The sequence below is a fragment of the Chiloscyllium punctatum genome, chromosome 20 (assembly GCF_047496795.1).
Source record: "Chiloscyllium punctatum isolate Juve2018m chromosome 20, sChiPun1.3, whole genome shotgun sequence".
Classification (NCBI taxonomy): Eukaryota; Metazoa; Chordata; class Chondrichthyes; order Orectolobiformes; family Hemiscylliidae; genus Chiloscyllium; species Chiloscyllium punctatum.
In genome coordinates, this window is record NC_092758.1 from 13257511 (window position 1) to 13283983 (window position 26473).

The window sequence follows — 26473 nt, forward strand, 5'->3', positions numbered from 1 at the left end:
TATGTTCCTGCTGCAGATCTGCAGTATACAGAACAAAAACATGCCTGGGTTCAGTCCATTCCCTACACAAGTAAACCAACCTAAACCACATCGTGTGACCAACTCAACAACAGCTATTTATTCTGTGTCTTTAAAGTAGCAAAACGTCACAGGATGATCAAAAGCTTGGTCAAAGACAGCGCAATGAAGGAAGTGAGTTGGTGGTGGAGAGGAAAAGGTAAAAGGAGGCTATGGAGTTTAAGGAAGGAATTGCAAAGTTCAGACCCAAGGAGACAAAGGCATACCTAACAAGGTGCAATGGTTAAATTGGAGATAGCAATGAGGTCATTTTGGTCTTATTGAACGACACACCATACAAGAGTCATGTGACCTATTCATATTCCTGCTCATATTTTAGATGCTCAAGGAAATAAAAGAATAAAAATGAAAGACAGAAAAGAACTGAAAGCTGCTTTCATTAGAGGACATTACAGGATGATTTGATTTAGAGGTTTAAAATGTTGAAGCAATGGGCACGTTGGCTTGAAACAGACTATGCTCAGTGAAATGGATTTGAAGCAAATGGACAAATGCGCAAGACCATTTGATCTACACCTCCATTCCCCACCAGGATAGTCTGAGGGCCCTTGGCTTCTTCTTCAACCAAAGACCTGAACAATCCCCATCCATTACCATTTTCCTCTGCCTGCCCGAACATTTCTCCTTTAATTCATCTCATTTCTGCCAAGTCAGAGGAGTGGCTATGGGCACCTGCACGGCTCCCAGTTATGTTTGCCTCTTTACGGGGTATATGGAATGATCCTTGTTTCTGTATTACACTTGGCTCCTCCCATAACTTTTTTTTAGTACACTGACAACCGTTTCGGTGCTACTTCATGCTCCTACCAGAATCTTGAAAAATGTGTTCATTTTGCCTCCACCCCCTATAAAACTTTCACATTGTCCATTTCTGACACTTCCTTTCTTCGACCTCTGACTCCATTTCAGGGAATAAGCTGTCCACTGCCGTCCACTAAAAAGCCATTGATTGCCATAGCTACCTTCACCACAGCTTGTCACACCCTATAAGGACTCCATCTCATTCTCCCAGTTCATTCACTTGTCACATCTGTTCAGATGGTACCACCTTCCAAAACAGCACTGCTGACATGGCTTGCGCCTTCCATGACTGATTTCCCACATCGTGGTTGACAGGGGCCTCAACTGTATTCAACCTATCATCTTTTCCTTCACCCTTGCCCATTCTCATCACTCACAACAGTGAATCACAGCACAAACTGGAGGAACAACATCTCATCTTCAGACTAGGCACTTTACAGTCTTCTGGCCTGAATATCAAGTTCAACAGCTTCAAATTGTGATAAGCTCCCATTTTTTCCCTTTTTTTGAAGCTTACTACATTCTGTTATTACATCCTCTCTCTCCCCTCCCCCCATCCAAGTGAGACAGTCTGTCCTTTCAAGTCTGGCAGGAGACACACCATTGCTCTGCCATTCTAACATTCCCATCACTTAATCTGAACTATCAAATCTTTTTTTCCACCATCACCCTACAACCACTATCCCAAACTATAGCATTAATGCTGTCCCTCCACACTTCACTTTCAGATCTGATGAAGAATCAATAGACTTGAAACGTTAGCTTGCTCACTCTCCATGGATGCTGTCTGATTCGCTGTGCTCTCCAGGATTTGTTGTTTTCAGTAGATTCCAGCAACTACAGTAATTTGCTCCTAAATACAGGATGAAAAGTAACAGTAACCTTTTGCTTTATACCATTGGTACTGTAGCTGTAGAATGCATTATTGAGCTCGTGACCAAAGTAGACAGCATGTCTGCATTTAACAATAGCTGGCTAAACTAAAGAAGGAACAAGGTGCTATGGATCAGGACAGGCAGCCAGGTGCACAACATTTTATATTTTATAATGAAAACGTGCCATTATAGAATTGTGTCCGTTTGAACTTGACACATGTTTAAGGCTGTTTTCAACATTACATCATGTACTAGCCCCAAACGTAATTTCTGAATGAACCTACACAAGATAACCATCATATGTAGTGCTTGGGGCAAGCAGAAGTGATATAATATCAACTGTAATGATATAATTGAACACAGTTTATATAAATTAGAAATCAAACTAAACTAAAGGGATAAAAGCACCTACTGCGGCAAAATAAAATCACTATGGCAGTTTCAGTGCCATTTGGCTGCTGATTTCCAACAACTGACTGCTACAGAAACTAATCCTGTGTTTAGCAGGGCAGAGAGAATACCCACCTCTTTGATCCTGGCACCCAGTGCAATTCAGAAACCATAGAGATTAGTTGGCTTGATGGAAGACTGCTTAATGCTTGCCAGAAACCACCCACTGTAAAGATCAAAAGAAATGTGGCCTGTCTGACAGTCCTCTACAGAATTATAGCTGGAGCAACACCAGAAGACTTGCTGGTGCTCAAGCCAGGCTTTTTTGTTTGTGCTAAGGATGTGGCTGTTGCAGCTGCAGTAATCCAAGGACCAGGCATTGGACTGTCAACAGTGATGTTTCTCGCACTGCTTAACATGCAAACCTTTATTCAAAACAATAATGTTTTGTTGTAAAAAAATATGTTTACTAATATTTAGTCAGTTATTATTTCCAGAAATCAAGAGAAAACATCAGGATAAATTTTGAATTTGTCATTCAGGTACAGCAGATCTTACAAAAATCACTTGGTCTTAATCTAGTTAATTTTAGTGGTGAAAAACTGATTAGTTCTAGAATAGGTAAACATCTCTAAACTTATGTTACATCCGGGATCAAGTTAAAATTTGTCCTAGGGTTCTTGTGGTGTAATGGTTGTGTCCTTACTTCTGAGCCATACAGTCTGGTTTCAAATTCCAGCTTCTGCAGAGGTGTAAATAAGAGGTCTAATCAACAAAAACTGTCACAAATCTTGCTTTTAATTATATCCTCTAAGACGGAATATAATTAATTTTTCCACCTGATACATTTTCAACACAACACCGCAATATAATAAGCAACTATCTCAAAAGAATTAGACTAGTTGTATTGGAAGGTCAGTAAAATGCTGAAGTCATTCATATATAAATCACACATCCAAGCTGCAAAGTTTGTGTTACACCTCCCAGCTACAGAAAGACAACACAATAAAGAGATCACAACACATGTCTCTCTCCTTTTAACAGCAGTGCTCCAAACACTCCTAAATAAGCCTGTTAGGCTATAACTTGATGTTGAGAGATTTTTAAATTTGTCCACCCCAGTCCAACACCAGCACCTCCATATCCGTTTAATAGATTCTACATAATGCATAGATGCCCTTCTCCCTACAGGAACATTCATTATTGAGTGGAATGGATGACAAAATATTTCAGTGGTGAAATATCTCCTGTTGCCTAAAAGAACTAAGATGGTTTAAGAAACCAAAAGTAAAGTTGCCAGTTACATTTTTGATAACCAATATATTTCAAATTTAACATTTTTTTTAAAAACACTCATAGCCAAGTGACAAAAGACTATTCCAACTATTTGAAACTGAATGCGCACACAGATGGTGTTAAGGATAGGGGACTGATGATCACTTCATTATGACTACAAAAATGTACAGTAACACCAAGGTTTTGAAAAGGGCATTGGATCTCCAAGATGAAGGCAGTAACAGAGGACAAAAGTGACTGAAGTATGGTGTATGCTTGAGTTTGGGGAGGTGGGGGTACAGCAATACTTTGAGGCATTCTATATATTTATTTTAACAGGTATCAGTAAAAGGTGACTAGATTGCCATTAAAAAGCAAAGTAGATTAGTTTAATAAGATGTACCCATGAAGTATTTTTACATATATTGTAATAAAAAAAACTTGTGGCTAAAGTAGTGTCCCATACCAATGCAGTTGACCAGTGACTTCAATTGCTTTAGAAGAATGATAGCAAACAGAATGACCTCCTCCTGTGAACTATGTCTAAGCAATTTCTTTGACAGTTAGTCCCACATCCGTCACTTTTCCCCCTTCAAGTATTTATCACAATGCTTTTAGATTACCCTTCAAACCGTCAAAATTCAAGGGACTACAAATCATATTAATGCAACCACTTAAGAGGGGAAATCAAATAAAATAATTTGTTTAAAAATAGTCAGGTTGGTAAAGTTTGAATGTGTGAAATGAAGAATGAATTTATACATTATCACGCTTATATTTTAGGTTTTAAAGGTAATTGCAGGGCCATAAGCAGTTCGGTTTCATGATATGCAGCAAGGTCACTATGAAATGAACAGTAGGATGCAATTTATAATCCAACAGAACACTAATACTCTTTAACAACTCATCTTTCATTATGTAAACAACACATTAGGGAAATAAAACTTGCCTTTAATCTTTCAACTTTAAATGCAAGTAATGCTGTCATGTAAATTCAGATTTGATTCCACTCAGATTGGCACTAACAAACTTCACTATCACACTCCTACTCCCATGACAAGCTAGCTGCATGCAGTAAAACAGTAACCTTAGACATGTTTAAAAGAAAATATCAAAATACAGCACCCAAGACAGACAGCTGATGAAAAAGCAGCATAAAATATTAAACAGCATTAACCAATTTCATTCAAATACTGAGAGATTGCACATATTTACCGCTGTTTATAGGCCAGATTAAAATATCGGCCCACAAACCTAAGTGTGTCAGAAATCTATTCAATATTGGTATATTCAGAGGCAACACCTGTTTAACATCTAGTCAACTTTTCAAGAGTTCTATTATTTTAGAAAATGTTGTATGCTAGTAGAAAGTGAAACAAATCATATAACATCCACAATCAAATGAACACAAGTCCTCTGGTAAAACACTGAGATTCACTCAGAAGTCTACTGTTTAAATGGTAAAACAGCTTAAAATAAAAAAGACTATTGCAGCAATTTGCCAAGGATACTTTAACATATACCAAATCTATATAATTTACCATCTAGGGACAGTCACACAGGTTCATCACCACCGACAATTTCCCTTCACAGACTACTCTCATTTGGAAAGCTGATTGGTTGATGGGTGAAAAATCCTGGGAACTACCCCTCTCTTCTCCCCATCCCACTCCACTGGCATTGTAGGTGTTTCTATACCAGATGGACAATAACAGTTCAAGAAATAAGCCACCATTATCCTATCCACCGTGATTCGGAATGAGCAATTAATGAGGACCTCGAGTGTGATGTCGACATCGCATGAAAGAATAAAAACATCGTTCACACACGGGCTCCTATTCATTATCTAAAAAGCAGACCGAAATCGAACTGTGTACATAAAAAAAAAGTGAGCCTTCAAAATCATTATAGAGAAAAGGCGGAGATGAAACAGTGGGGTCTACAGATGAAAGAAAGAACTAATCCTTAAACACTTCGAACCTTCATCATTCCATCTACCTGTATGAGGTTCGTAAATCCAACGCAACAACTCCAATCCAACGCAATGAAGAAAGCTGTTTCGTCAACAGAAAAAGTGAATAGCTACGGCTTGGGGGTTATTATATAAAACTCACATCATAAACAAAACAAACGTGGTCGCAAAACAAAACTGAATCCAACAACAAAAAAAACTGTACTCGGACAGAGCAAATCCAAGAGGAAACATCCGACAACTTGGGTTATCGCTAATGTTGTCACGTTTTGTAAACAGAGATTTCTTTAAAACAAAGAAACCGCGTTAAAGTTAACATTGAAACTAAAGTTGGAAACATCGTAATTTGTCTCAACGTTACTGTAACACAGCGCAGAGAATTAACAAGAACCAAACAACAAACCTGAAGCAAGTGGTTACTGTATTGATTCTGAATTCGTAAAAAATACATTGGACGGGGAAGACAAAGATGACCAAGAGATGAATGATAGAAGAAAAACAACAGTTTAGTGTTGAGTTTGAACATGGAGTTGTTTTAAAAACAATCCCAGAGGGACCCTACAAATCCACTGTTCAATGCTGACAGAAACACATGCAATCCATGTTGTTTATTTGCTGGGATAGCCTTTTTGCCAGACCCTCGTGGATTTCTGCAAACGACTTTTGCATCGCACTTAAAAACAAAAAAAAGGGTGGGGAAGACGAGGGACCAGGGGAGATCTAGAATAAAACATGGAAACCCATCACAAAAGTGTGAATATTCTCGAAAATAACTGGAGAATTATTAAGGAAGGCAAATGACTTCTGCATTCCACCTAAAAAGGGAAGGAAGGTCGTGGCGGGGGGGGGGGGGAAGAAAGAGGAGTCTGGCATAAATATTTAAAAGCCATCGCAAACAAATAGATTCTCGGAGGGTGAAAGAAAGAGAGAAAAGGGGGGGGGGAAGGAATAGCTGGGGTGGGGAAGGATCATTAAGGAAGGGTGATGTTGGGAGGGAAAGCAGGGAGATGCTGAAGGGGGAGTGGGGACGAGGGGTGTGAAGTGGTATAACGTGCGGGTGCCTGTTGACATTTTAATTTCTCTCTCACTCCCAGCTCCCTCTTTCTCCCTCTCTCTCACCTTTCTGAGCGGAGAACGCCGCGTACCAAGACACAGAGACCACACTGCACAAGACCACAGCCGTCAAAACAGTCCCATTTCGGAGCCTCATCTCACCGGGCAGGCATTATTAGCATTATTTTATTATCTAAAGCGAGCCTTCCATCCTTTCTCTCTCTCTGGGTTTTGTCACCAGCACCCGAGGCTCCCGCTTCTCCCAGCACCGCCTCACACGCACTACTTTCCCCAAATACACACACATCGCGGATTGAGGCGACGTCGGGCGATAAGCCCGCGATCACGCAATACGTCAGCCCCTCACCCCGCGAATGGATATCTGGTTCCCGGGGCACGCGGGGCGGGGTCCGTTGGGGGATGGGCGGGGTCCGTTGGGGGATGGGCGGGCTTGAGCAGGGGGGGAGAAATGAGGGGGCGGAGGCGGGACTGAGAGGCAGTGGGTTGGAAGGGTAGGCCGGGTGGGTGGGGTCTTAAAGGGAGGTGGGATGTGTGGAGAAAGTGAGAACTGCAGATGTTGTAGGTTAGAGTTCGAGAGTGGTGCTGGAAAAAGCACAGCAGGTCAGCCAGCATCCAAGGAGCAGGAGAATCAACGTGGTTGAGGATCTTCAGCCTTCCCCAGCTTTAATGGAAGGGCGCGTGCGCGTTTTCAGCCGGGGCCGGTTACCCGGAAGGCGCACGCGCACTCCTCCTTGTGGCGGGGCGGGAGGTGACGTGAGGGTGTCCGCGCAGCAGCCCTGCCCCTGACTCTTCAAAATGTCCGCCGCTGCCTTGGTCTGTGGAACACGTTGTAAACAAAAACAATCCGGCCTTGAAATACAACTCTCGCCCGGTAAGTTTGAGGAGGCAGCTGGTAATATGCTGTATGAGTCATAGAGATGTACAGCGTGGAAACAGACCCTCCCGTCCATGGCCGACCAGATATCCCAACCCAATCTAGTCCCACCTGCCAGCACCCAGCCCATATCCCTCCAAACCCTTCCTATTCATATACACATCCAAATGCCTCTTAAATGTTGCAGTTGTACCAGGCTCCACCACATCCCCTGGCAGCTCATTCCATACACACACTACTTTCTGTGTGAAAAAGTTACCCCTTAGGTCTCTTTTATATCTTTCCCCTCTCACCCTAAACCTTTGCCCTCTAGTTCTGGACTTCCTGACCCCAGGGAAAAGACTTTGTCTATTTATCTTAGCCATGCCCCTCATAATTTTGTAAACCTCTGTAAGGTCACCCATCAGCCTCCGATGCTCCAGGGAAAACAGCCCCAGCCTGTTCAGCCTCTCCCTGTAGCTCAAATCCTCCAACCCTGGCAACATCCTTGCAAATCTTTTCTGAACCCTTTCAAGTTTCACGGCATCCTTCCAATAGGAAGAAGACCAGAATTGTATGCAATATTCCAACAGTGGCCTGACCCGTGTCCTGTACAGCAGCAACAAGACCTCCCAACTCCTGTACTCAATACTCTGACCAATAAAGGAAAGCATACCAAACGCCACTTCACGATCCTATCTACCTGCAACTCCACTTTCAAGGAGCTGTGAACCTGCACTCCAATGTCTCTTTGTTCAGCAACACTCCCGAGGACCTTACCATTAAGTGTATAAGTCCTGCTAAGATTTGCTTTCCTAAAATGCAGCACCTCGTATTTATCTGAATTAAACTCCATCTGCTACTTCTCAGCCCATTGGCCCATCTGGTCCAGATCCTGTTGTAATCTGAGATAACCCTCTTTGCTGTCCACTACACCTCCAATTTTGGTGTCATTTGGTATGAATGAAAATAGTTTTCTAGAATGTAAAATGATCTCCTTGGATGTTGCTGAGTTGACCACCTGGATCCTGCTGTATCCATGGCAACCAACGATGAAGTCACATAAAACCAGGTTATAGGAGAAAGAGAGAACTGCAGATGCTGGAGAGCAGAGTCCAGAGAGTGGTGCTGAAAAACACAGCAGGTCAGGCAGCATCCGAGGAGCAGGAGAATCAATGTTTTGGGCATAAGCCCTTCATCAGGAATCCTCAAAATCAGATAATAGTCCAACAAGTTTATTTGGAATTGCAAGTTTTTCAAGTTCTGCTCCTTCCTCAGGCTTGGTATGATGAGGAGGTATAAGACACAGTATTTATAAGCAAAATGTTAACAACTTTAAAACAAGATCTCCTAACTGATTAAAGGATTCAACAAGGGCATCTAGTTTTCAAATTGTTAACTTTTTGATGATAATTACTGTGTCTTATACCTCCCAATTATACCATGCCTGAGGAAGGAATAGAACTCTGAAAGCTTGCAATTTAAAATAAACATGTTGGACTATAACCTGGTGTCATAGAGATGGACAGCATGGAATCAGACCCTTCAGTCTAACTTGTCCATGTCAACCAGAATCCTAAATTAATCTAGTCTTATTTGCTAGCATTTGGCCCATGTCCCTCTAAACCAGGGGTGGGCAATTAATTCTTCCAAGGGGCCACATGAGAAACCTGAGTTGTGTTGGAGGGCCAAACCAACAATAAGTTGAACATAATTCTGCTCAGTATTAATTTTCTCCCATTGTAAAAAGTACTAAATTATACTGTTTTGCACTGAAACTTGTAATCAAAAGAATAAGGATATTCTGTTACAATAAAGATATGAAATTGTGGAGTAGGTCAAATATAGAAGGAATAAACAGTAAAAACAATAATTTCAGTATTTCATTTTATTTTTAACATGTTAATCTCACAAACCTCAATGAAAAGTTGTTTCGTTATTGTTCAGTATTACAAAGAACTCTATACAAAAAGCAATAAGTGCTTTTGATGTTTTTCAGTTCATTTGACTTGTTTAGTGAGAAAAATCCAGTCTGTTTTGGGCTTGAACAAGTGCACTGAAATCTGGTTGAATGTCTGAGTTTGATATGTAAAGGACAACTGAGAGGTGATCATCAGTGATGGAGGATCTGTGTTTGGATTTGTTGAACTTCATCACTGAGAATGTCTGTTCGCAAATATAGGTAGATCCAAAGAGGACTAGAATCTTCTGAGCATGCCTCCTCATGTGTGGAAAGTTCTTCTCTTTGAGGGAAGAGTAAAAATCAAGCAGTGAGACTGACCTAAGGTACTCTGCCAGAAGTGTGTCTGACTGCAGGTCAATGAGTTCAAGCTGAACATCACTAGGTGCATTCTCCACATTGCATGTAAATGGGGAAAAAAATAATGTACATTTCATTCTCAACCGTTTTAAAGTCTTGAAATCGCCTTGAAAATTCACCATGCAGTGCTTCTCACATAGATGAGTTCCTGTGGAGGTAATGAGCTGAAGGTGCAGCTTCCTTCAGTGTTGGCAAGTGGGTGAGAATGTTGTCCTCCATTTGGCTTGAGAGAAGCTGCAACTTGCTCGTAAAAGCCTTCACCAAGTTGTACATTTCATGTACAAAAACGCCCTTGCACTGCAGTTTCATGTTGAGTTTATTCATAAGTGCAGTCAAATCAACAGCAAAACCAAGGTCTGCAATCCAGTCTGCATCTGAAAACTGTGGAATGCCATTCCCTTTCTTCACACAGAAATCTTGAATCTCTTCTGTCAGGTCCCATAAACTTTTCAGCATTTTGCCCCAGGCTAAGCTACCTGACAGCTGTGTGGTAGCCTATATCACGATGTTCAGTCTCATTTTCCTCCAAAAGTGCAACAAACTGCCTGTGATTCAAAGCTCTTGCCCTGATGAAATTAACAACATCAATCACATGGTTAATTTTTAACACTAACTTACACAACACTTCATGATGTATTATACAATTCAAAAATACCAATTTCTATTCGGGGTCAATTTCTGTCACTTTATCCTGCATTCTCTTTTAAGAGTCCAAAATTTTTTCCCATTAGATTTGGGCAACCACCCGTTGTCACACCCGCCAGCTTGTCCCATTTTAGTCCCAACGTGTCCAAACAGGCATTTACCTCCGTGAACAAATCATTACCAGTTGTTGTTCCTTTCATTGACTGCATGGCTGCCAGCTCCTCTGTGATTTTAAAGTCCATAGTTGTCCCACATATGAAGATGAGTAGCTGGGCTGTGTCACGTACGTCACAGCTCTCATCCAAAACCAAGGAAAAAAGCCAAAAGTTGACCGCTCTGTGCTGCAGCTGAAGCTCCAGATTTATGGTGATGTCCCCAATCCTTCTCATTACAGTGCGTCGTGAGGGGCACATTCTCAAGTGCCTCCTTTTTCTCTGGGCATATTAGTTATGCAGAGTCCAACAAGCACTCCTTAATAAATTCTCCATCAGAAAACGGTTTACTGTTTCTGGCGATTTTGTGGGATGTGACATGACTTGTCTTGGCGTGAGCTGACATTTTGAGGGCGAGCCAGCAAGCATCACTTTTACTTACAGTGTGGAAACAGGCCCTTCGGCCCAACAAGTCCACACTGACGCTCAGAAGAGCAATCCACCCAGACCCATTCCCATACATTTACCCCTTCACCTAACACCACGGGCAATTTAGCATGGCCAATTCACCTAACCTGCACATTTTTGGACTGTGGGAGAAAACCCACGCAGACACAGGGAGAATGTGCAAACTCCACACAGACAGTTGCCCGAGGTGGGAATTGAACCCGGGTCTCTGGTGCTGTGAGGCAGCAGTGCTTGCCACTGTGCCACCCACGCACGGTGTTTAGCTGTTCACGCACGCACATGTGCGTCCATACGTAAATAAAAAAAGCATCCTTTTCAAAACAAAAGCAACACAGTTGTATTGTCTGCATGGCGTAAATACTTTTTCATTTATGTTCTAATTTAAGATTGATCTCATGCGGGCCGGACAGGAACGACCAAAGGGCCGGATATGGCTCGCGGGCCTTAAAATGCCCAGGTCTGCTCTAAGCCCATTGAGATGCCTTTGTAATTGTACTAGCCTCCACCACTTCCCCTGGCAGTTCGTTCCATACACACAGCACCCTGTGTGTGAAAAACCTGTCCCTTCAGTCCCTTTTAAATCTTTCCCTTCTCACCCTAAACCTATGCCCTATAGTTCTGGACTCCCCATCCCAGGAAAAAGACCTTGTCTATTTAACCAATCCATGCCCCTCATGGTTTTGTAAACCTCTGTAAGGTCACCCCCTCAGCCTCTGACGCTCCAGGGAAAACAGCCCCAGCCTGTTCAGCCTCTCCCTATAGCTCAAACATTCCAACCCGGGCAAGATTCTTGTACATCTTTTCTGAACTCTTTCAAGTTTCACAACATCCTTCCTTTAGGAGGGAGACCAGAATTGCACATACTATTCTAAAAGTGGCTTAACCAATGTCCTGTACAACTGCAACATTACCTCCCAACTCTTATACTCAATGCTCTGACCAATAAAGGAAAGCATTGATTTTTGAGTTTATAGGTGGAGGGCAGAGAGATCAAAAGGTCAGCAAGTTTTGAGATTTGTAGCTCAGGTTGAGGTTCTGCATGTAGGTTTTTATTTCTATATAAATAGAAAGCAGGAATCATGTACATTGCTTCGCCTGAGGCCCACTAAAGATTTTGCTTAGTAGTGTGATGAAACGTCTAAAAATGAAACTTCCAGCTCAGCGAGCAAACCTACATCCAGATCAAAAGATTACGCAACTGGTGTGAGTGAAGAGTCTGATAATATGTCTCTGCAGGTGACCAAGAGTGTTAAGACGGTCTGCAAAGTGTTTATAATGTCAGTGCTGTGCTGTTATGACAATCAGACACAGAGAGAGGAAAACAAAAGGTGACATGCTCATGACTGGGGAGCTGATTGATTCTGTTGGATCAGATTGTGGAGGGGTGGGTGGTGGTCCGAAAGCATGCTTTACCTGTGCATGGAGAAACTCTAGAGATGATGTTAGCTCCTGAAAATATCTCTGCATTTCCTCTCTCATCCTTTTCTTGCCAAGTTGGTTATCAGTATGAAGACAGTCACACATTTAACTACAATAGATTGTGTCTGTCTATTTCAACATTCTCAGCTATCTTGAAGTCTGTTACTTTGTTCACCATTTACATCATTATCAAGTTTATACAATCCATAAACTTGTAAATTGTACTGTCTAAACAATTCAGTCATTTATAAACAACAATCCATGGTCCTAAAATCAAACCCTTGGGTACCTCATTCAGGTTAGTCAAAGATTATTTTTTCCTTAAACAAATGAATACTTTGTGAATGTGAAAACTAGGAGGAAGAGTATTTCAAAATCTGGAACAGCAAGAAACCAACAAAATGTTTGACGTGCTGTAGCCATTGAAGAGGCAGTTTCAGTTCAGTTTTAAATCTCAAGTATTTGTGGGAAACAAATGCAGAATATATTAAATATGTTCCCCAAATGAAGCTTCCCAAATAAAGCAGTCAGAATTACAATGACAACTTTGGTAGAGATCAACATTCTTTGAATCTGCAATATGAAGGGGACCAATTAAGTCTTAACAATAATTGAAAGAACTTAAACAGCTCAGTCTTAAGTTCTCATATTCTCTAAAATCTTAACAAAAACATCAAAATTAAAATGCACTCTTCTTTTTGTGAACACACTGCATTAAAAACACAGGAACGATATTTTAATACAATGCTCTCTTCAGTCTAAAGCATGACCATTGACACAATTGTTTTTGAAACAGGCATTGTAGAATTTCAAATACTTCAGAGGCTCAAGGCCCTCAATCAATTTGTTTTAAGGTTATGCGGTTAATAATTTTAAAAATAACCTAATGTTGTATAATATTAATGTAAAAACAAAATGTGCCCTATTACATAGCCCACAAAACATATTGAATTGAGATCCTGATTCAAATAAGGCAAAACAGCTACTTAAAAGGATTTCCTCAACCAGTATTTTAACAAACCAAAATATTTTTTGAGACTCTTAGCACAGCACAATTTACATTGAAACTTCACCCCTCGACGCGAGTATTAGTACAAACATAGTTTCAGCATTTCCCTTTCTTTCACATCCTCTCGATGAAGTTACACTTATAAAAAGAGAAAACCCTCAGAGCAGACCACGTGGTGCTGCAGTCCAAGCCACTCCCCTCCCCCAGAAAAAGGACTCGCAGAGTCGAGTCCACAGCCCAGAAACTGAGACTTCCACAACAAAAACCTGGACAAAGCTTCCCCGGCAGTCAATACACTTGATTGTCGGGATCCGAGCAGATGGGCTCCACTTTCTCCCCCTTTTCCCAGTGACGCCATGTTGTCCAAAAAGTACTTCTAAAGGGAGGTGTGGGCGATAAATGTGATAACTTTAAGAAGTACCAAATGTTGTTTCGATATTTTTCTTTGAAGTTCCTGATTTTTAATTTGTCTTTCAATGCTCTGGAGCCCCAAATCTCATTCCTGTAGGTGTAGTCTCCACACCCACTTCAGGGTCCTGACCTCCGCGTGGGGGATTTCCCCTCTTAACAACCAGTCTAAGGCAAGGTGATAGAGACAGACAGCAGTTTTTTTTACACTGTGCTCCAGAGCCTCAAACCTCACCACAAGAGGACTCCAACCTCCTTTTTCTGGGGGACTTTAACCCTCTTTTACTGAGGGAACTCTAACTTTTTTTTCTTACTTGAGCCACAATTAAACCCAGGGGACTTGAACCCCAGTAACTTATAATTCTGAAAGCAAACTCATTGGTTACCTCAGAGATTCTGTCACCACAGAGTCATAGGGGACAACGGGTTGACTGAGTGGTAGATTAAAGTGGTGATGGAGAGCTCCATTAACGGTGACCGACTCAACACTGACATTTTCTACAAACCCACCGACTCCCACAGCTACCCGGATTACACGTCCTCCCGCCCTGCCTCCTGCTAAAATGCTAACCTTTATTCCCAACTCCTCCACTTCATCTGCTCCCACGAGGACCAGTTCCACCACAGAACACAGCAGATGCCCTCCTTTAAAGATCGCAATTTCCCCTCCCACATGGTCGATGATGCCCTCCAGCACACCTCATCCATGTCCTGTACCTCTGCCCTTGAACCTCATGCCTCCAACCTCAACAAGGACAGAACCCCCCGGTCCTCACCTTCCACCCCACCAACCTCCGTATACATCACATCATCCTCCACCATTTCTGCCAACTACAAATGGACCCCACCACCAGAGATATGTTTCCCTCCCCACCCCTATCCGCTTTCCATAAAGACCATTCCCTCCGTGACTACCTTGTCAGGTCCACGTCCTGTAACAACCCACCCTCCCTACCTGACACCTTCCCCTGCTACTGCAGGAGTTGCAAAACCTGCACCCACACCTCCCCCGTCACCTCCTTCCAAGGCCCCAAAGGAGCCTTCCGCATCCATCAAAGTTTCACCTGCACTTCCACACATGTCATTTACTGTATTCGTTGCTCCTGATGCAGTCTCCTCTACGTTGGGGAGACAGGGCGCCTACTGGCAGAGTGCTTCAGAGAACATCTCCGGGATACCAGCACCAATCACCCCGCCGCCCTGTGGCTGAATACTAACTCCCCCTCCCACTCTGCCAAGGACGTGCAGGTCCTGGGACGCTTCCATCGCCACTCCGTTACCACCCGATGCCTGGAGGAAGAACGCATCATCTTCTGCCTCGGGACCATCTGACCCCCTGGCATCAATGTGGATTTCACCAGTTTCCTCATTTCCCCTCCCCCTACCTTTTCCCTGTTCCAACCTTCCAGTTCAGCACCGCCCTCGCAACATGTCCCATCTGTCAATCTTCCTTCTCACCTATCCACTCCACCCTCCTTCCGACTTAGCAACTTTACCCCCACTTCCATCCACTTATTGCACTCTCAGCTACCTTCCCCCAGCCTCACCCCTTTCCAACTTATTTTTCCACCCCTGAGGCTCCCAGCCTCATTCCTGATGAAGGGCTTTTGCCCGAAACGTCGATTTTCCTGCTCCTTGGATGCTGCCTGACCTGTTGTGATTTTCCAGCACCACACTTGACTCTAATCTCCAGCATCTGCAGTCCTCACATTCTCCTCAAATATGTGCTTCTGATCTTATGTCATGTGGTTAAATTGTGAAGTGGTTCTTGCTTTTTTAATGGAATAATAATTGTTAACTATGACCAAACAAGCTCTCTGGCACTTAAACTTAATGTTACATCTGTCAAATCACATTCCTTATAATTTTAATTATAGTTGGAAATTATTGAAAGTTAAATGACTTTTTACATTGGCTTTGTCTCTCTTGTCTTTCATAATTCCACTACTCACATACCTTTCTGCTCTTGTATTCTAACCAGCTTGAAATGCATGCTAACTTTGCATTTACCTTCCTAACTGCCAACTGAATCTGCATGTTAACTTGAAGAGAATCCTGAACCAGGATTCCTAAGTCTCTTTGTGCTTCAGATTTCTGAAGCCTTTCCCCATTTAGAAAGTAGCCTATGTATGCCTTTACTCTTCTTACCGAAGTTACAACCCCACACTTTCCACATTGTGTTCCATCTGCCACTCCTTTGTCCACTTTCCTCGACTGTCCAAGTCCTTCTGCAGTCTCCCCACTACCTGAACATAACCAGCCCTCTATCTATCTTTGTGTCATCTGCAACCTTAGCAACAATGGCCTCAGTTCCTTCATCCAAATCATTTTATGTATAGCATAAATAGTTGTGGTCCCAACATTGTCTCCTGTGAAATTCCATTCGTCACCAGCTGACATCTTGAAAAAGACCCCATTATCCCCACTGCCAGTCAGCCAATCCTCTATCCTTGTCAATATCTTGTCCCTAAAAACCATTTAACAGCCTCTATTATTTAACAGCCTCCTGTGCAATGCCTTGTTAAAGGCCTTCTGGACATCAAATAAAACACATCCACTGTCTCTCCTTTGTCTAATAAAGTATAAAGGATGTCGATGATTTGAAGTAAAGACAAGGATGCTGGAGGAACTCAGTAAGTCTGGTAATGTGAAGAGAGAAACAGACTGAATATTTCAAGTTTAACATACTCCTCTTCAGAACTCAGATGACATAGAAAATCAGCCCATGATCATACCGAATGGCAGAGCAAGCTCAAAGAGCCTTTTAGTTTCAATACTGCCTTTTTCTATGCCACCAGTCATTGTTGATCCCAGGGATGAAGGGCTTGTCATATGAGGGGCGGTTGAGGATTCTGGATCTATACTTGGAGTTCAGAAGGATGGGGGGTGATCTCATTGTAACTTACAGAATACTGAGAAGCCTGGATAGAGTGAACATGTTGAAGATATTTCCTCTCGTAGGAAGATTAGAACCAAGACACAGTCTCAGAGTGAAGGGACAAACATTTAGAACTGAAATGAGGAATTTCTTCAGCCAGTAGGTGGTGAATCTTTGGAACTCATTGGCACAGAAAGCTGTAGAGGTCACATTATTAAGTGTATTTAAGACAGAGGTAGGCTTTTGATGAGTATGGAAATCAAAGATATGGGGAGAAGGCAGGAGAATGAGGTTGAGAAACATATCAGTTGTGATCCAGTGGTGGAGCAGACTTGATGGGCCAAATTACCTACTTCTGATCTTATATCTTTATGGTACTTTTGCTTTAGTTCAATTAGTGTCACCAATTTTTGCTGACCATAAAAGTGGGCAAATTCAAAATTGAACATTTTACTTGAAAAATAGGGTTAGGAGTTGAGATGGGATGACAGGCAGGGAAGAAAGACTTGGCAAGTGTACATCCAAGCAAGATTTGCATTTTCTAATGAATATGGTTGATTAAATCAATCAATAAACTAAAGAACCAATTGTTCCTTTAGAGTAATAATGTTCTTGGTGAAAATTAAATTAATTAATGTAATCCTTCAGAATGATCTATTTGTCAAGCAGTAAATGTAACCAATGAGCAGAAAATATAAATGAGTTTATTGGCAATTAATTGTTATCTAAGTTTATCGTGAAGTATGAATAGACTCCAGTGGAATGACGATTCATATTTACAAGCCCATTTGAAGGAGCACTGATCGTGGCACTGATTTCCAGTTGAATCTGCAACTATGTAGAGGATATGATTTTCAGTGCTCCAATTCTGCTGATGGTTTAATTTAAGACCATAAGAAATAGGAACAGGCTTAGGCCTTCAGCCCCTTGAGCCTGCTGTGCTATTCAACAGGATCAAGGCTGATCCAACGTTCCCCCCATCCACTTTCCTTCCCTTTTCCCATAATCTTTGATTCAACTGGTCAAGAATCTATCAAAGCCTTAAATATACATAAGGATTGATTCTGAGCCCTCTGAGGGAAGAAATCCTCCACATCTCAGTCTTAAATTGGCACCTCTTAATCTGAGGCTATGCCCTCTGGTCCAAGATTTTTCCACATGCTAAACATCCTCTCAGGGTTTACCCTGTCAAGCCCTTTAAGAATCACGTTTCAATAAGATCATCTCTCACTCTCTGAAACTCCAGTGAGCAGAATCTGAACCTGTTTAGCCTTTGATCATATAAGACAATCCTTCCAGACCAGTCATTATTCTCGTGAACCTTCCCTGAACTGCTCTAATGACATGATATTTTTCCTTAAACAAGCGGACCAAACAACTCTCAGAACTCCAGATGTGGTTTCAGCAGCACCTTGTACAGATGCAGTAAGAGTTCTCTAATTCTTATACTCCAAACTCCTTGAAGTTAGGACCAACATTTCATTAGCCTTCCTGATTTCCTGTTGTACCTGTGTGCAAACTTTCTGGGTTTCACATACAAGTACCCCCAAAATCTTTTGTGTTGCACTTTCCGTAGTTTCTCTCCATTTAAATAAAACCCCGTTCTTTTATTTCCCTTTCAAAATGAACAACTTCACATTTTCCCATATTATTCTCCATTTGCCAACATTTTGGCCACTTATTTAACCTCTCAATATCTCTCTGTAAACTGTTTGTATCCTCTCTCAACCTGCCTTTCTATCTATTTTTGTGTCATCTGCAAATTTGGCACAGTACATTTACTTCATTCCTCCAAGTCATTAATGTTTTTGTAAGCAGTTGTGGTCCCAGCACTGATCCCTGTGGAGCCCCACTTGTCACGTGTTGCCAACCTGAAAAAGAATCATTATCTCTACTCGCTATTTGCTGACCATGAGCCAGTTTCTATCCATGCCAATATACCATCCAACACTGTGGAGTTCTTTTGACTTAACCTTTTGTGACTTAACTTGTCAAATGTCTTCTGGAAATCCAAATACAACACATAACAGTATCGTGTAAATAATACATTACAGCCTGAGGAGCTACTGTTGGATTTTTGGACTGTGTTGTGGTTGTCAATTTCAGCTCACAGGGCAGTACAGCAATTGCAACCAGTGTAATTTATGCCATAGATAAGATGCTCTGCCATGTGTAAATTTGCCCCACAGTAGTCTATTCCTCAAAAAAAAACCTCAACTTGCATTTGGTGCTTTTGATGTAACATTCTTGAGGCACTTCAGCAGAGTGATAAATTCAGCAGAGTATTCCTAGACTTGTAGTGTAGGCCACAGAAAGCATGGTCAACATGGTGCAGAAATATGGGGTTGGAAGCTCACATTGAAATCAGTTGTGGTGCCAAGGTTGTGAACAGATTGGCTTTGTTGCAATGGTAGATGAGAAAAAGGAATGAGTCAAAGATAGGAAGACACTGGAGATAACTGCAAAAGCAGAAAGATGAGCCATTAAACATGATTCCCTCGCTCTGATTAGATTATAGTGAAACCAAGAATGATTGAATAGGCTAGAGCTTTTCTTTTCTGAAAAGAGAAGGCTGATGGGTGACTTGACAGAGGACTGACAGAAGTAGTTTGAATGGTTAGAGATGTAGAGAACATGTTTCCACTGTTGGGAAGACCAAAACTAGGGGTTATGAAGTTAAGACAGTCACAAATAAATCCAGTAGGAAATTCAACAGAATTTTCTTTATCCAAAAAATGATTAGAATGTGGAACTCATTATTGCAGGGAGCAGTTGAGGGAATATATGAGATACATTTGAGGAGAAATTAGAAATAAACAAGTGGTGTATTCTATGTGAAAGATGAACTGAGGACAAAGATTCAAAATGATGTTTACATCAAGCTATTATGGATGGTAGATGAAACACAAATAGTAAGTGAATTGAAATAAACAACTTACTATTAGTGGATTTAAATAGAAATTTGGCAGCATTTCTATCTGACATTTTCCAATCAAGTTTTGACTTGTTGAAAATATTTTGTTACTTGGAATACAGAAGCAATCACAGTGCTCTTTTTATGTCAAATGTCATTGATTACACCCTTTGTTGTTTGAATTCTCAGTCTGGTGGCAGCTTGATTTATACAGTGCTTAATATTTTTAAACTGGTACAAAATGTGGAGTACATTAACCAGTTTCATTAGCTTGCTAACGGATGTTTTATCATTACAGGTCATTTACAACTTAACATCAGTTTTAAACTTTAAAAAAACTTGTTGAAGTGTATATACTGTTTCCCCAGGATTCCCTGCATATCCTGTTGTGAACCTTCACTCGATTGTGAGGACAAGTGCGCAACTTATTGTTCCTGGAAATCTGGAACACTTCAACTTCCGCCCTGCTCTCTGCGATCCTGCACCACCTAGTGGTCAGTTAAACAATATCAGTTGAGAGGTTATTTTCTAACCAACCTGTTCAGAGTTGTTAGGACACATTTAGAACATAGAATATTAAAGCGCAGTACAGGCCCTTCAGCCCACGATTTTTGCGACGACCTCTGGAACCAATCTGAAGCCCATCTAACCTACACTATTCCATTCTCATCTATATGCTTATACAATGACCATTTAAATGCCCTTAAAGTTAGTGAGTCCACTACTGTTGCAGACAGTGTATTCCACACCCTTACTACTCTGAGTAAAGAAACTACCTCTGATATCTGTCCTATATCTATCATCCCTCAATTTGAAGCTATACCTCCTCATGCTAGCCATCGCCATCCGAAGAAAAAGACTCACTGTCCAACCGATCTAACCCTCTGATACATTTATGGAGTAGATAGCATTTGAGCAAAATCCACAAACCCGACTGCCCCGGCCGACCCATTGTCTCAGCCTGCTCCTACCCCACCGAACTCATCACTGCATCTCGACACTGTCCTGTCCCCCTTAGTCCAAGAACTCCCCACCTATGTTCGGGACACCACCCACGCCCTCCACCTCCTCCATGATTTTCGCTTCCCCGGCCCTCAACACCATATCTTCACGATGGACATCCAGTCCCTATACACTTCCATCTGCCATCACGAAGGCCTCCAAGCCCTCCGCTTCTTTCTCTCCCGGCGACCCAACCAGTACCCTTCCACTGACACCCTCCTTCGACTGACTGAACTGGTCCTCACCCTTAACAACTTCTCCTTCCAATCCTCCCATTTCCTCCAAACCAAAGGAGTAGCCATGGGCACCCGCGTGGGCCCCAGCTATGCCTGCCTCTTCGTCGGATATGTGGAACAGTCCATCTTCCGCAGCTACACTGGCAACATCCCCCACCTTTTCCTCCGCTACATCGATGATTGTATTGGCTCTACCTGGTTGAATAGTTCATCCACTTTACTAACACTTTCCACCCTGACCTCAAATTTACCTGGACCGTCTCAGACTCCTCCCTCCCCTTCCTAGACCTCTCCACTTCTATCTCGGGCGACCGACTCAACACAGACATTTACTACAAACCGAACGACTCTCACAGCTACCTAGATTACACCTCCTCCCACCCTGCCCCCTGTAAAAACGCCATCCCATATTCCCAATTCCTTCGCCTCCGCCGCATCTGCTCCCAGGAGGACCAATTCCACTACAGAACAGGCCAAATGGCCTCCTTCTTCAAAGACCACAATTTCCCCTCCGACATGGTGTACGATGCTCTCCACTGCATATGCACCCACTTCCCGCACCTCCGCCCTTGAACCCCACCCCTCCAATCACCACCAGGACAGAACCCCACTGGTCCTCACCTTCCACCCACCAACCTCCAGCTACATCGTATCATCCTCTGTCATTTCCGCCACCTCCAAACAGACCCCACCACCAGGGATATATTTCCCTCCCCACCCCTATCAGCGTTCTGGAGAGATCATTCCCTCCGTGACTTCCTCATCAGGTCCACACCCCCCACCAACCCAACTTCCACTCCCGGCACCTTCCCCTGCAACCGCAAGAAGTGAAGAACTTGCGCCCACACCTCCCCCCTCACCTCCCTCCAAGGCCCCAATGGATGCTTCCATATCCGTCGTAAATTCACCTGCACCTCAACACATCATTTACTGTATCCGCTGCACCCGATGTGGTCTCCTCTACATTGGGGAGACAGGCCGCCTACTTGCAGAACATTTCAGGAAACACCTCTGGGACACCCGCAACCAACCAACCCAACCGCCCCGTGGCTGAACCCTTTAACGCCCCCTCCCATGCAGTTCCTTGGCCTCCTCCATCACCAGACCTTGGCCACACGACGCCTAGAGGAAGAGCGCCTCATCTTCCACCTAGGAACCCTCCAACCACACGGGATGAATGTAGATTTCTCCAGCTTCCTCATTTCCCCTCCCCCCACCTTATCTCAGTCCCAACCCCCGGATTCAGCACCACCCTCTTGACCTGCAATCTTCTTCCCGACCTCTCCACCCCCACCCCCTCTCCGTCCTATCACCCTCACCCTCACCTCCTTCCACCTATCATATTCCCAGCACCCCTCCCCCAAATTTCCCCCCCCAACCTTTTATCTCGGCCTGCTTGGCACACCAGCCTCATTCCTGAAGAAGGGCTTATGCCCGAAACGTTGATTCTCCTGCTCCTTGGATGCTGCCTGGCCTGCTGCGCTTTTCCAGCACCACACTTTTCAATTTTGAGCATGGACCTCCTAGTTCAGAGATAGGGTCACTGCTGCTGCACCACAAGAACCTTAGCATGTCTAGGGATGTCAAACTGTTCATTAAAAAACCTTGAAAACTGCAGATGCTGAAAATCATAAACTGTTGGAAAAACTCAGCAGGTCTGGCAGTATCTGTGGACAAAAAGCAGAGATAACAGTTTCGGTCCAGTGACCCTTCTTCAGAACACAGACCTTTCTGAAGAAGGGTGAATGTACTTGAAATGTTAACTCTGTTTTCTATCCACAGATACTTCCAAACCTGCTAAGTTTTTTCTGTTTATATTTTAATCAAATTCCTGATTATTGGAGTCAGGGAAGAACACAACATCAAAAATAAGGTGGTAGAGAGGTAAATGGGTGAGAAATACAAATCCTTTTCTTCACAACTTCTGACCTTTTGACACAAAATCATAAGGTATTTTGAAGAAAATTACTGAAAGTTTTGCAGTATAATTATTTTTTAATGAGTGCAATCATTCTTTTGTTTTTGTTCTTTTCATCTTCTTTTGAAAGCATGGGCTTTTTGCTGGACTACAAGCGTTGAACCCTGGCACACAGTTCATAACCAGGCATAGTTACAGCTAAACCTGATTGTGTACTAACCCTACACAGTGGTGTTTCCAGCAGAAACTGGGGAGGAAGCAAGAACAGTAATTTTCTTTTTTACCCCCAGCATCCTGACAGCTGCTACTGTCACAGTCAGGTAAGCTGGGCCAGGAATTGAGCCTGGATCTTCAAATTTCAATGGACCAGTAATTCAAGAACAATTTGCACTATCACCAGATACAGTGTTTACTTATCTTAAAAATATTAAATATTTATACTGTTGGCATTTTAATTAAAGTGTATGTGCAGCAGCATGCATTTTAGATGTTTCATTAGTTGAAAGATGGTCAGTTTTTCCCTTGTGCTAAATCTAATGCTCACATGGGGATGAGGGGGTAAAAAAAGAAATCTGAAATGAAAGCAGGAATGTTGTGGGAAGTCAGTCATTGTGTGTAATCAGATAAAATAAAGCAAATACATTTCCATAAAATCTTTGACAATCTCAGGACAACACAAAACACTATACAGCTAATTAATTACTTTTTGAAGGTTAGTCATTATTGTAACGTAGGAAATATCACAGTCAGTTTGTCCGTATGAATTCCTGAAGGCAAGATTGTTACAATGATTTGAAAATTGATTTTTTATTTGATGATGTTGATTGAGGGGTAAGTAACAAGTCAGGGCATAAGGGATGTTTACTTAAGCAAAGACAAAAATCACAATTATAAGTTGTGTCAAACCAGAGTGATGTTAAATACCTTAAGCTGATTCTTGTGAGTAGTGATCGTGTGCGTTGGTTATTGTGCTGACCAGTCAGTTTCATCAAACAAGAGCTAACCAAGTTTCTGGTTTGGGTGGGCACCATCTCTTCCAAAAAACTGCAAAGAATTCAGGGTCAGAGTGATCCCCTGTGCTAGTTTTAGTTGTCTAGGTGGATCAAAGAGGAATTTCCTCTGACCACCACACCTTTCATCCCCCCACCTCCATATTGTTCTGGATTTTTACCTAGTTTTTCATTCTCCGTAGAGATCACTGGAGAGTGTATACATTGTTGTGGTTCTGTTCGCTGAGCTGGGAATTTGTGTTGCAGGCATTTCGTCCCCTGTCTAGGTAACATCCTCAGTGCTTGGGACCCTCCTGTGAAGCGCTTCTGTGATGTTTCCTCTTGCATTTATAGTGGTTTGTCTCTGCCGCTTCCAGTTCTCAGTTCCAGCTGTCCGTTGCAGTGGTCGGTATATTGGGTCCAGGTCGATGTGCTTATTGATTGAATCTGTGGATGAGTGCCATGCCTCTAGGAATTCCCTGGCTGTTCTCTGTTTGGCTTGTCCTATAATAGTAGTGTTGTCCCAGTCGAACTCATGTTGCTTGTCATCTGCGTGTGTGACTACTAAGGATAGTTGGTCATGTCGTTTCGTGACAAGTTGGTGTTCATGGATACGGATCGTTAGCTGTCTTCCTGTTTGTCCTATGTAGGACAAAATGGGATTTTGTACACTACATTGGTTTTGCTCATGCTGGGTATCGGGTCCTTCGTTCTTGTTGTCTGAGAGTGGCTGTTGGTTTGTGTGCTGTTATGAGTCCTAGTGGTCGTAGTAGTCTGGCTGTCAGTTCGGAAATGCTCTTGATGTATGGTAGTGTGGCTAGTCCTTTGGGTTGCGGCATGTCCTCGCTCCGTTGTCTTTCCCTTAGGCATCTGTTGATGAAATTGCACAGGTATCTGTTTTTGGCGAATACATTGTATAGGTGTTCTTCTTCGTCTTTTTGCAGTTCTGGTGTGCTGCAGCGTGTTGTGGCCCTTTTGAACAGTGTCTTGATGCGACTTCTTTTGTGTGTATTGGGGTGGTTGCTTTCGTAGTTCAGGACTTGGTCTGTGTATGTGGCTTTCCTGTATACCTTTGTGGTGAATTCTCCGTTAGGTGTTCTCTGTACCATCACGTCTAGGAATGGTATGTCAGATATGTGGATGACACCTTTGTAATCATTAAAAACACAGAAATAGAGAACACACACCGGATCATCAACGCCACACTCACAGGAATCCAATTCTCTAGAGAGGAAGAAAAGGACAACCAACTCCCATTCCTAGACGTGATGGTACAGAGAACACCGAACGGAGAATTCACCACAAAGGTTTACAGGAGAGCCACACATACAGACCAAGTCCTGAACTACGAAAGCAACCACCCCAACACACACAAAAGAAGTTGCATCAAGACACTGTTCAAAAGGGCCACAACACACTGCAGCACACCAGAATTGCAAAATGAGGAAGAAGAACACCTATACAATTTATTCGCCAAAAACGGATACTCGCGCAATTTCATCAACAGATGCCGAAGGGAAAGACAACGGAATGAGGACATGCCGCAATCCAAAGGACTAGCCACACTACCATACATCAAGAGTATTTCCGAACTGACAGCCAGACTACTGCAACCACTAGGACTCATAACAGCACACAAACCAACAGCCACTCTCAGACAACAATTCACCAAAAGGAAGGACCCGATACCCAGCATGAGCAAAACCAACGTAGTGTACAAAATCCCATGCAAGGACTGCACAAAACACTACATAGGACAAACAGGAAGACAACTAATGATCCGCATCCATGAACACCAACAAGCCACGAAATGACATGACCTTAGTAGCCTTAGTACTAAGTAGCCTTAGTAGCCACACATGCAGATGACAAGCAACATGAGTTCAACTGCGACAACACTACTATTATAGGACAAGCCAAACAGAGAACAGCCAGGGAATTCCTAGAGGCATGGCACTCATCCACAGATTCAATCAATAAGCACATCGACCTGGACCCAATATACGGACTATTGCAACGGACAGCTGGAACTGACAACCGGAAGCGGCAGAGACAAACCACTATAAATGCCAGAGGAAACATCACAGAAGCGCTTCACAGGAGGGTCCCAATCACTGAGGATGTCACCTAGACAGGGGACGAAATGTCTGCAACACAAATTCCCAGCTCGGCGAACAGAACCACAACAACGAGCACCCGAGCTACAAATCTTCTCGCAAACTTTGAGTGTATACATTGTGATGACAAGATATTACAATCCTTTGGGCAAGCTGAATTGAGCAGGAGGGGCTTTACTTGGCTGTAATTGTTCATAATTTTTTAAATTAAAATGAATAACCGAATTAGAAGATAATTTTCAGGAACACGGTGGCACAGTGGTTAGCACTGCTGCCTCACAGCGCCAGAGACCTGGGTTCAGTTCTTGCCTCAGGCGACTGACTGTGTGGAGTTTGCACATTCTCCTCATGTCTGCGTGGGTTTCCTCCGGATCCTCCGATTTCCTCCCACAGTCCAAAGATGTACAGGTCAGGTGCATTGGCCATGCTAAATTACCTGTAGTGTTAGGTGAAGGGACTAATGTAGGGGTATGGATGGGTTGGTCTTCGGCGGGTCAGTGTGGACTTGTTGGGCCGAAGGGCCTGTTTCCACACTGTAAGTAATCTAATCTAATCTAATCTCTAACAGGCAATTGTTCCTTTTAAAGAGTTGCCATTTTGTGATCTGCTCCCAACCTCTCTGCCCGAGAAAATTCCTATGAGGATAAATGCTTTGCCAGGTATTAGAGACGGTAGAAAAC

The 26473-nt window shown here is 42.8% G+C and overlaps 2 protein-coding genes across 4 annotated transcripts in view; one reads left to right on the plus strand and one right to left on the minus strand.

Moving 5' to 3' along the window:
- Positions 1-6740, minus strand: part of mgat4b (alpha-1,3-mannosyl-glycoprotein 4-beta-N-acetylglucosaminyltransferase B) — a 237743-nt gene extending 231003 nt beyond the window's left edge. Inside the window, exon 1 of one of the 3 annotated variants that reach the window (XM_072590342.1) lies at positions 6511-6739. In XM_072590342.1, coding sequence (XP_072446443.1) covers positions 6511-6601 — 91 coding nt within the window. In that variant the 5' untranslated portion in view covers positions 6602-6739. Of the gene's footprint in view, positions 1-6510 lie in introns of all 3 variants that reach the window. The other 2 variants (XM_072590343.1, XM_072590344.1) reach the window with 2 other exon arrangements.
- Positions 6741-7217: 477 nt separating this feature from the next.
- The window catches only part of sqstm1 (sequestosome 1), a 69164-nt gene continuing 49908 nt past the window's right edge, over positions 7218-26473 (plus strand). The window contains exon 1 of the mRNA XM_072590345.1: positions 7218-7336. The gene's annotated coding sequence lies outside the window, so the exon portion shown is untranslated. The remainder of the gene's footprint in view (positions 7337-26473) is intronic.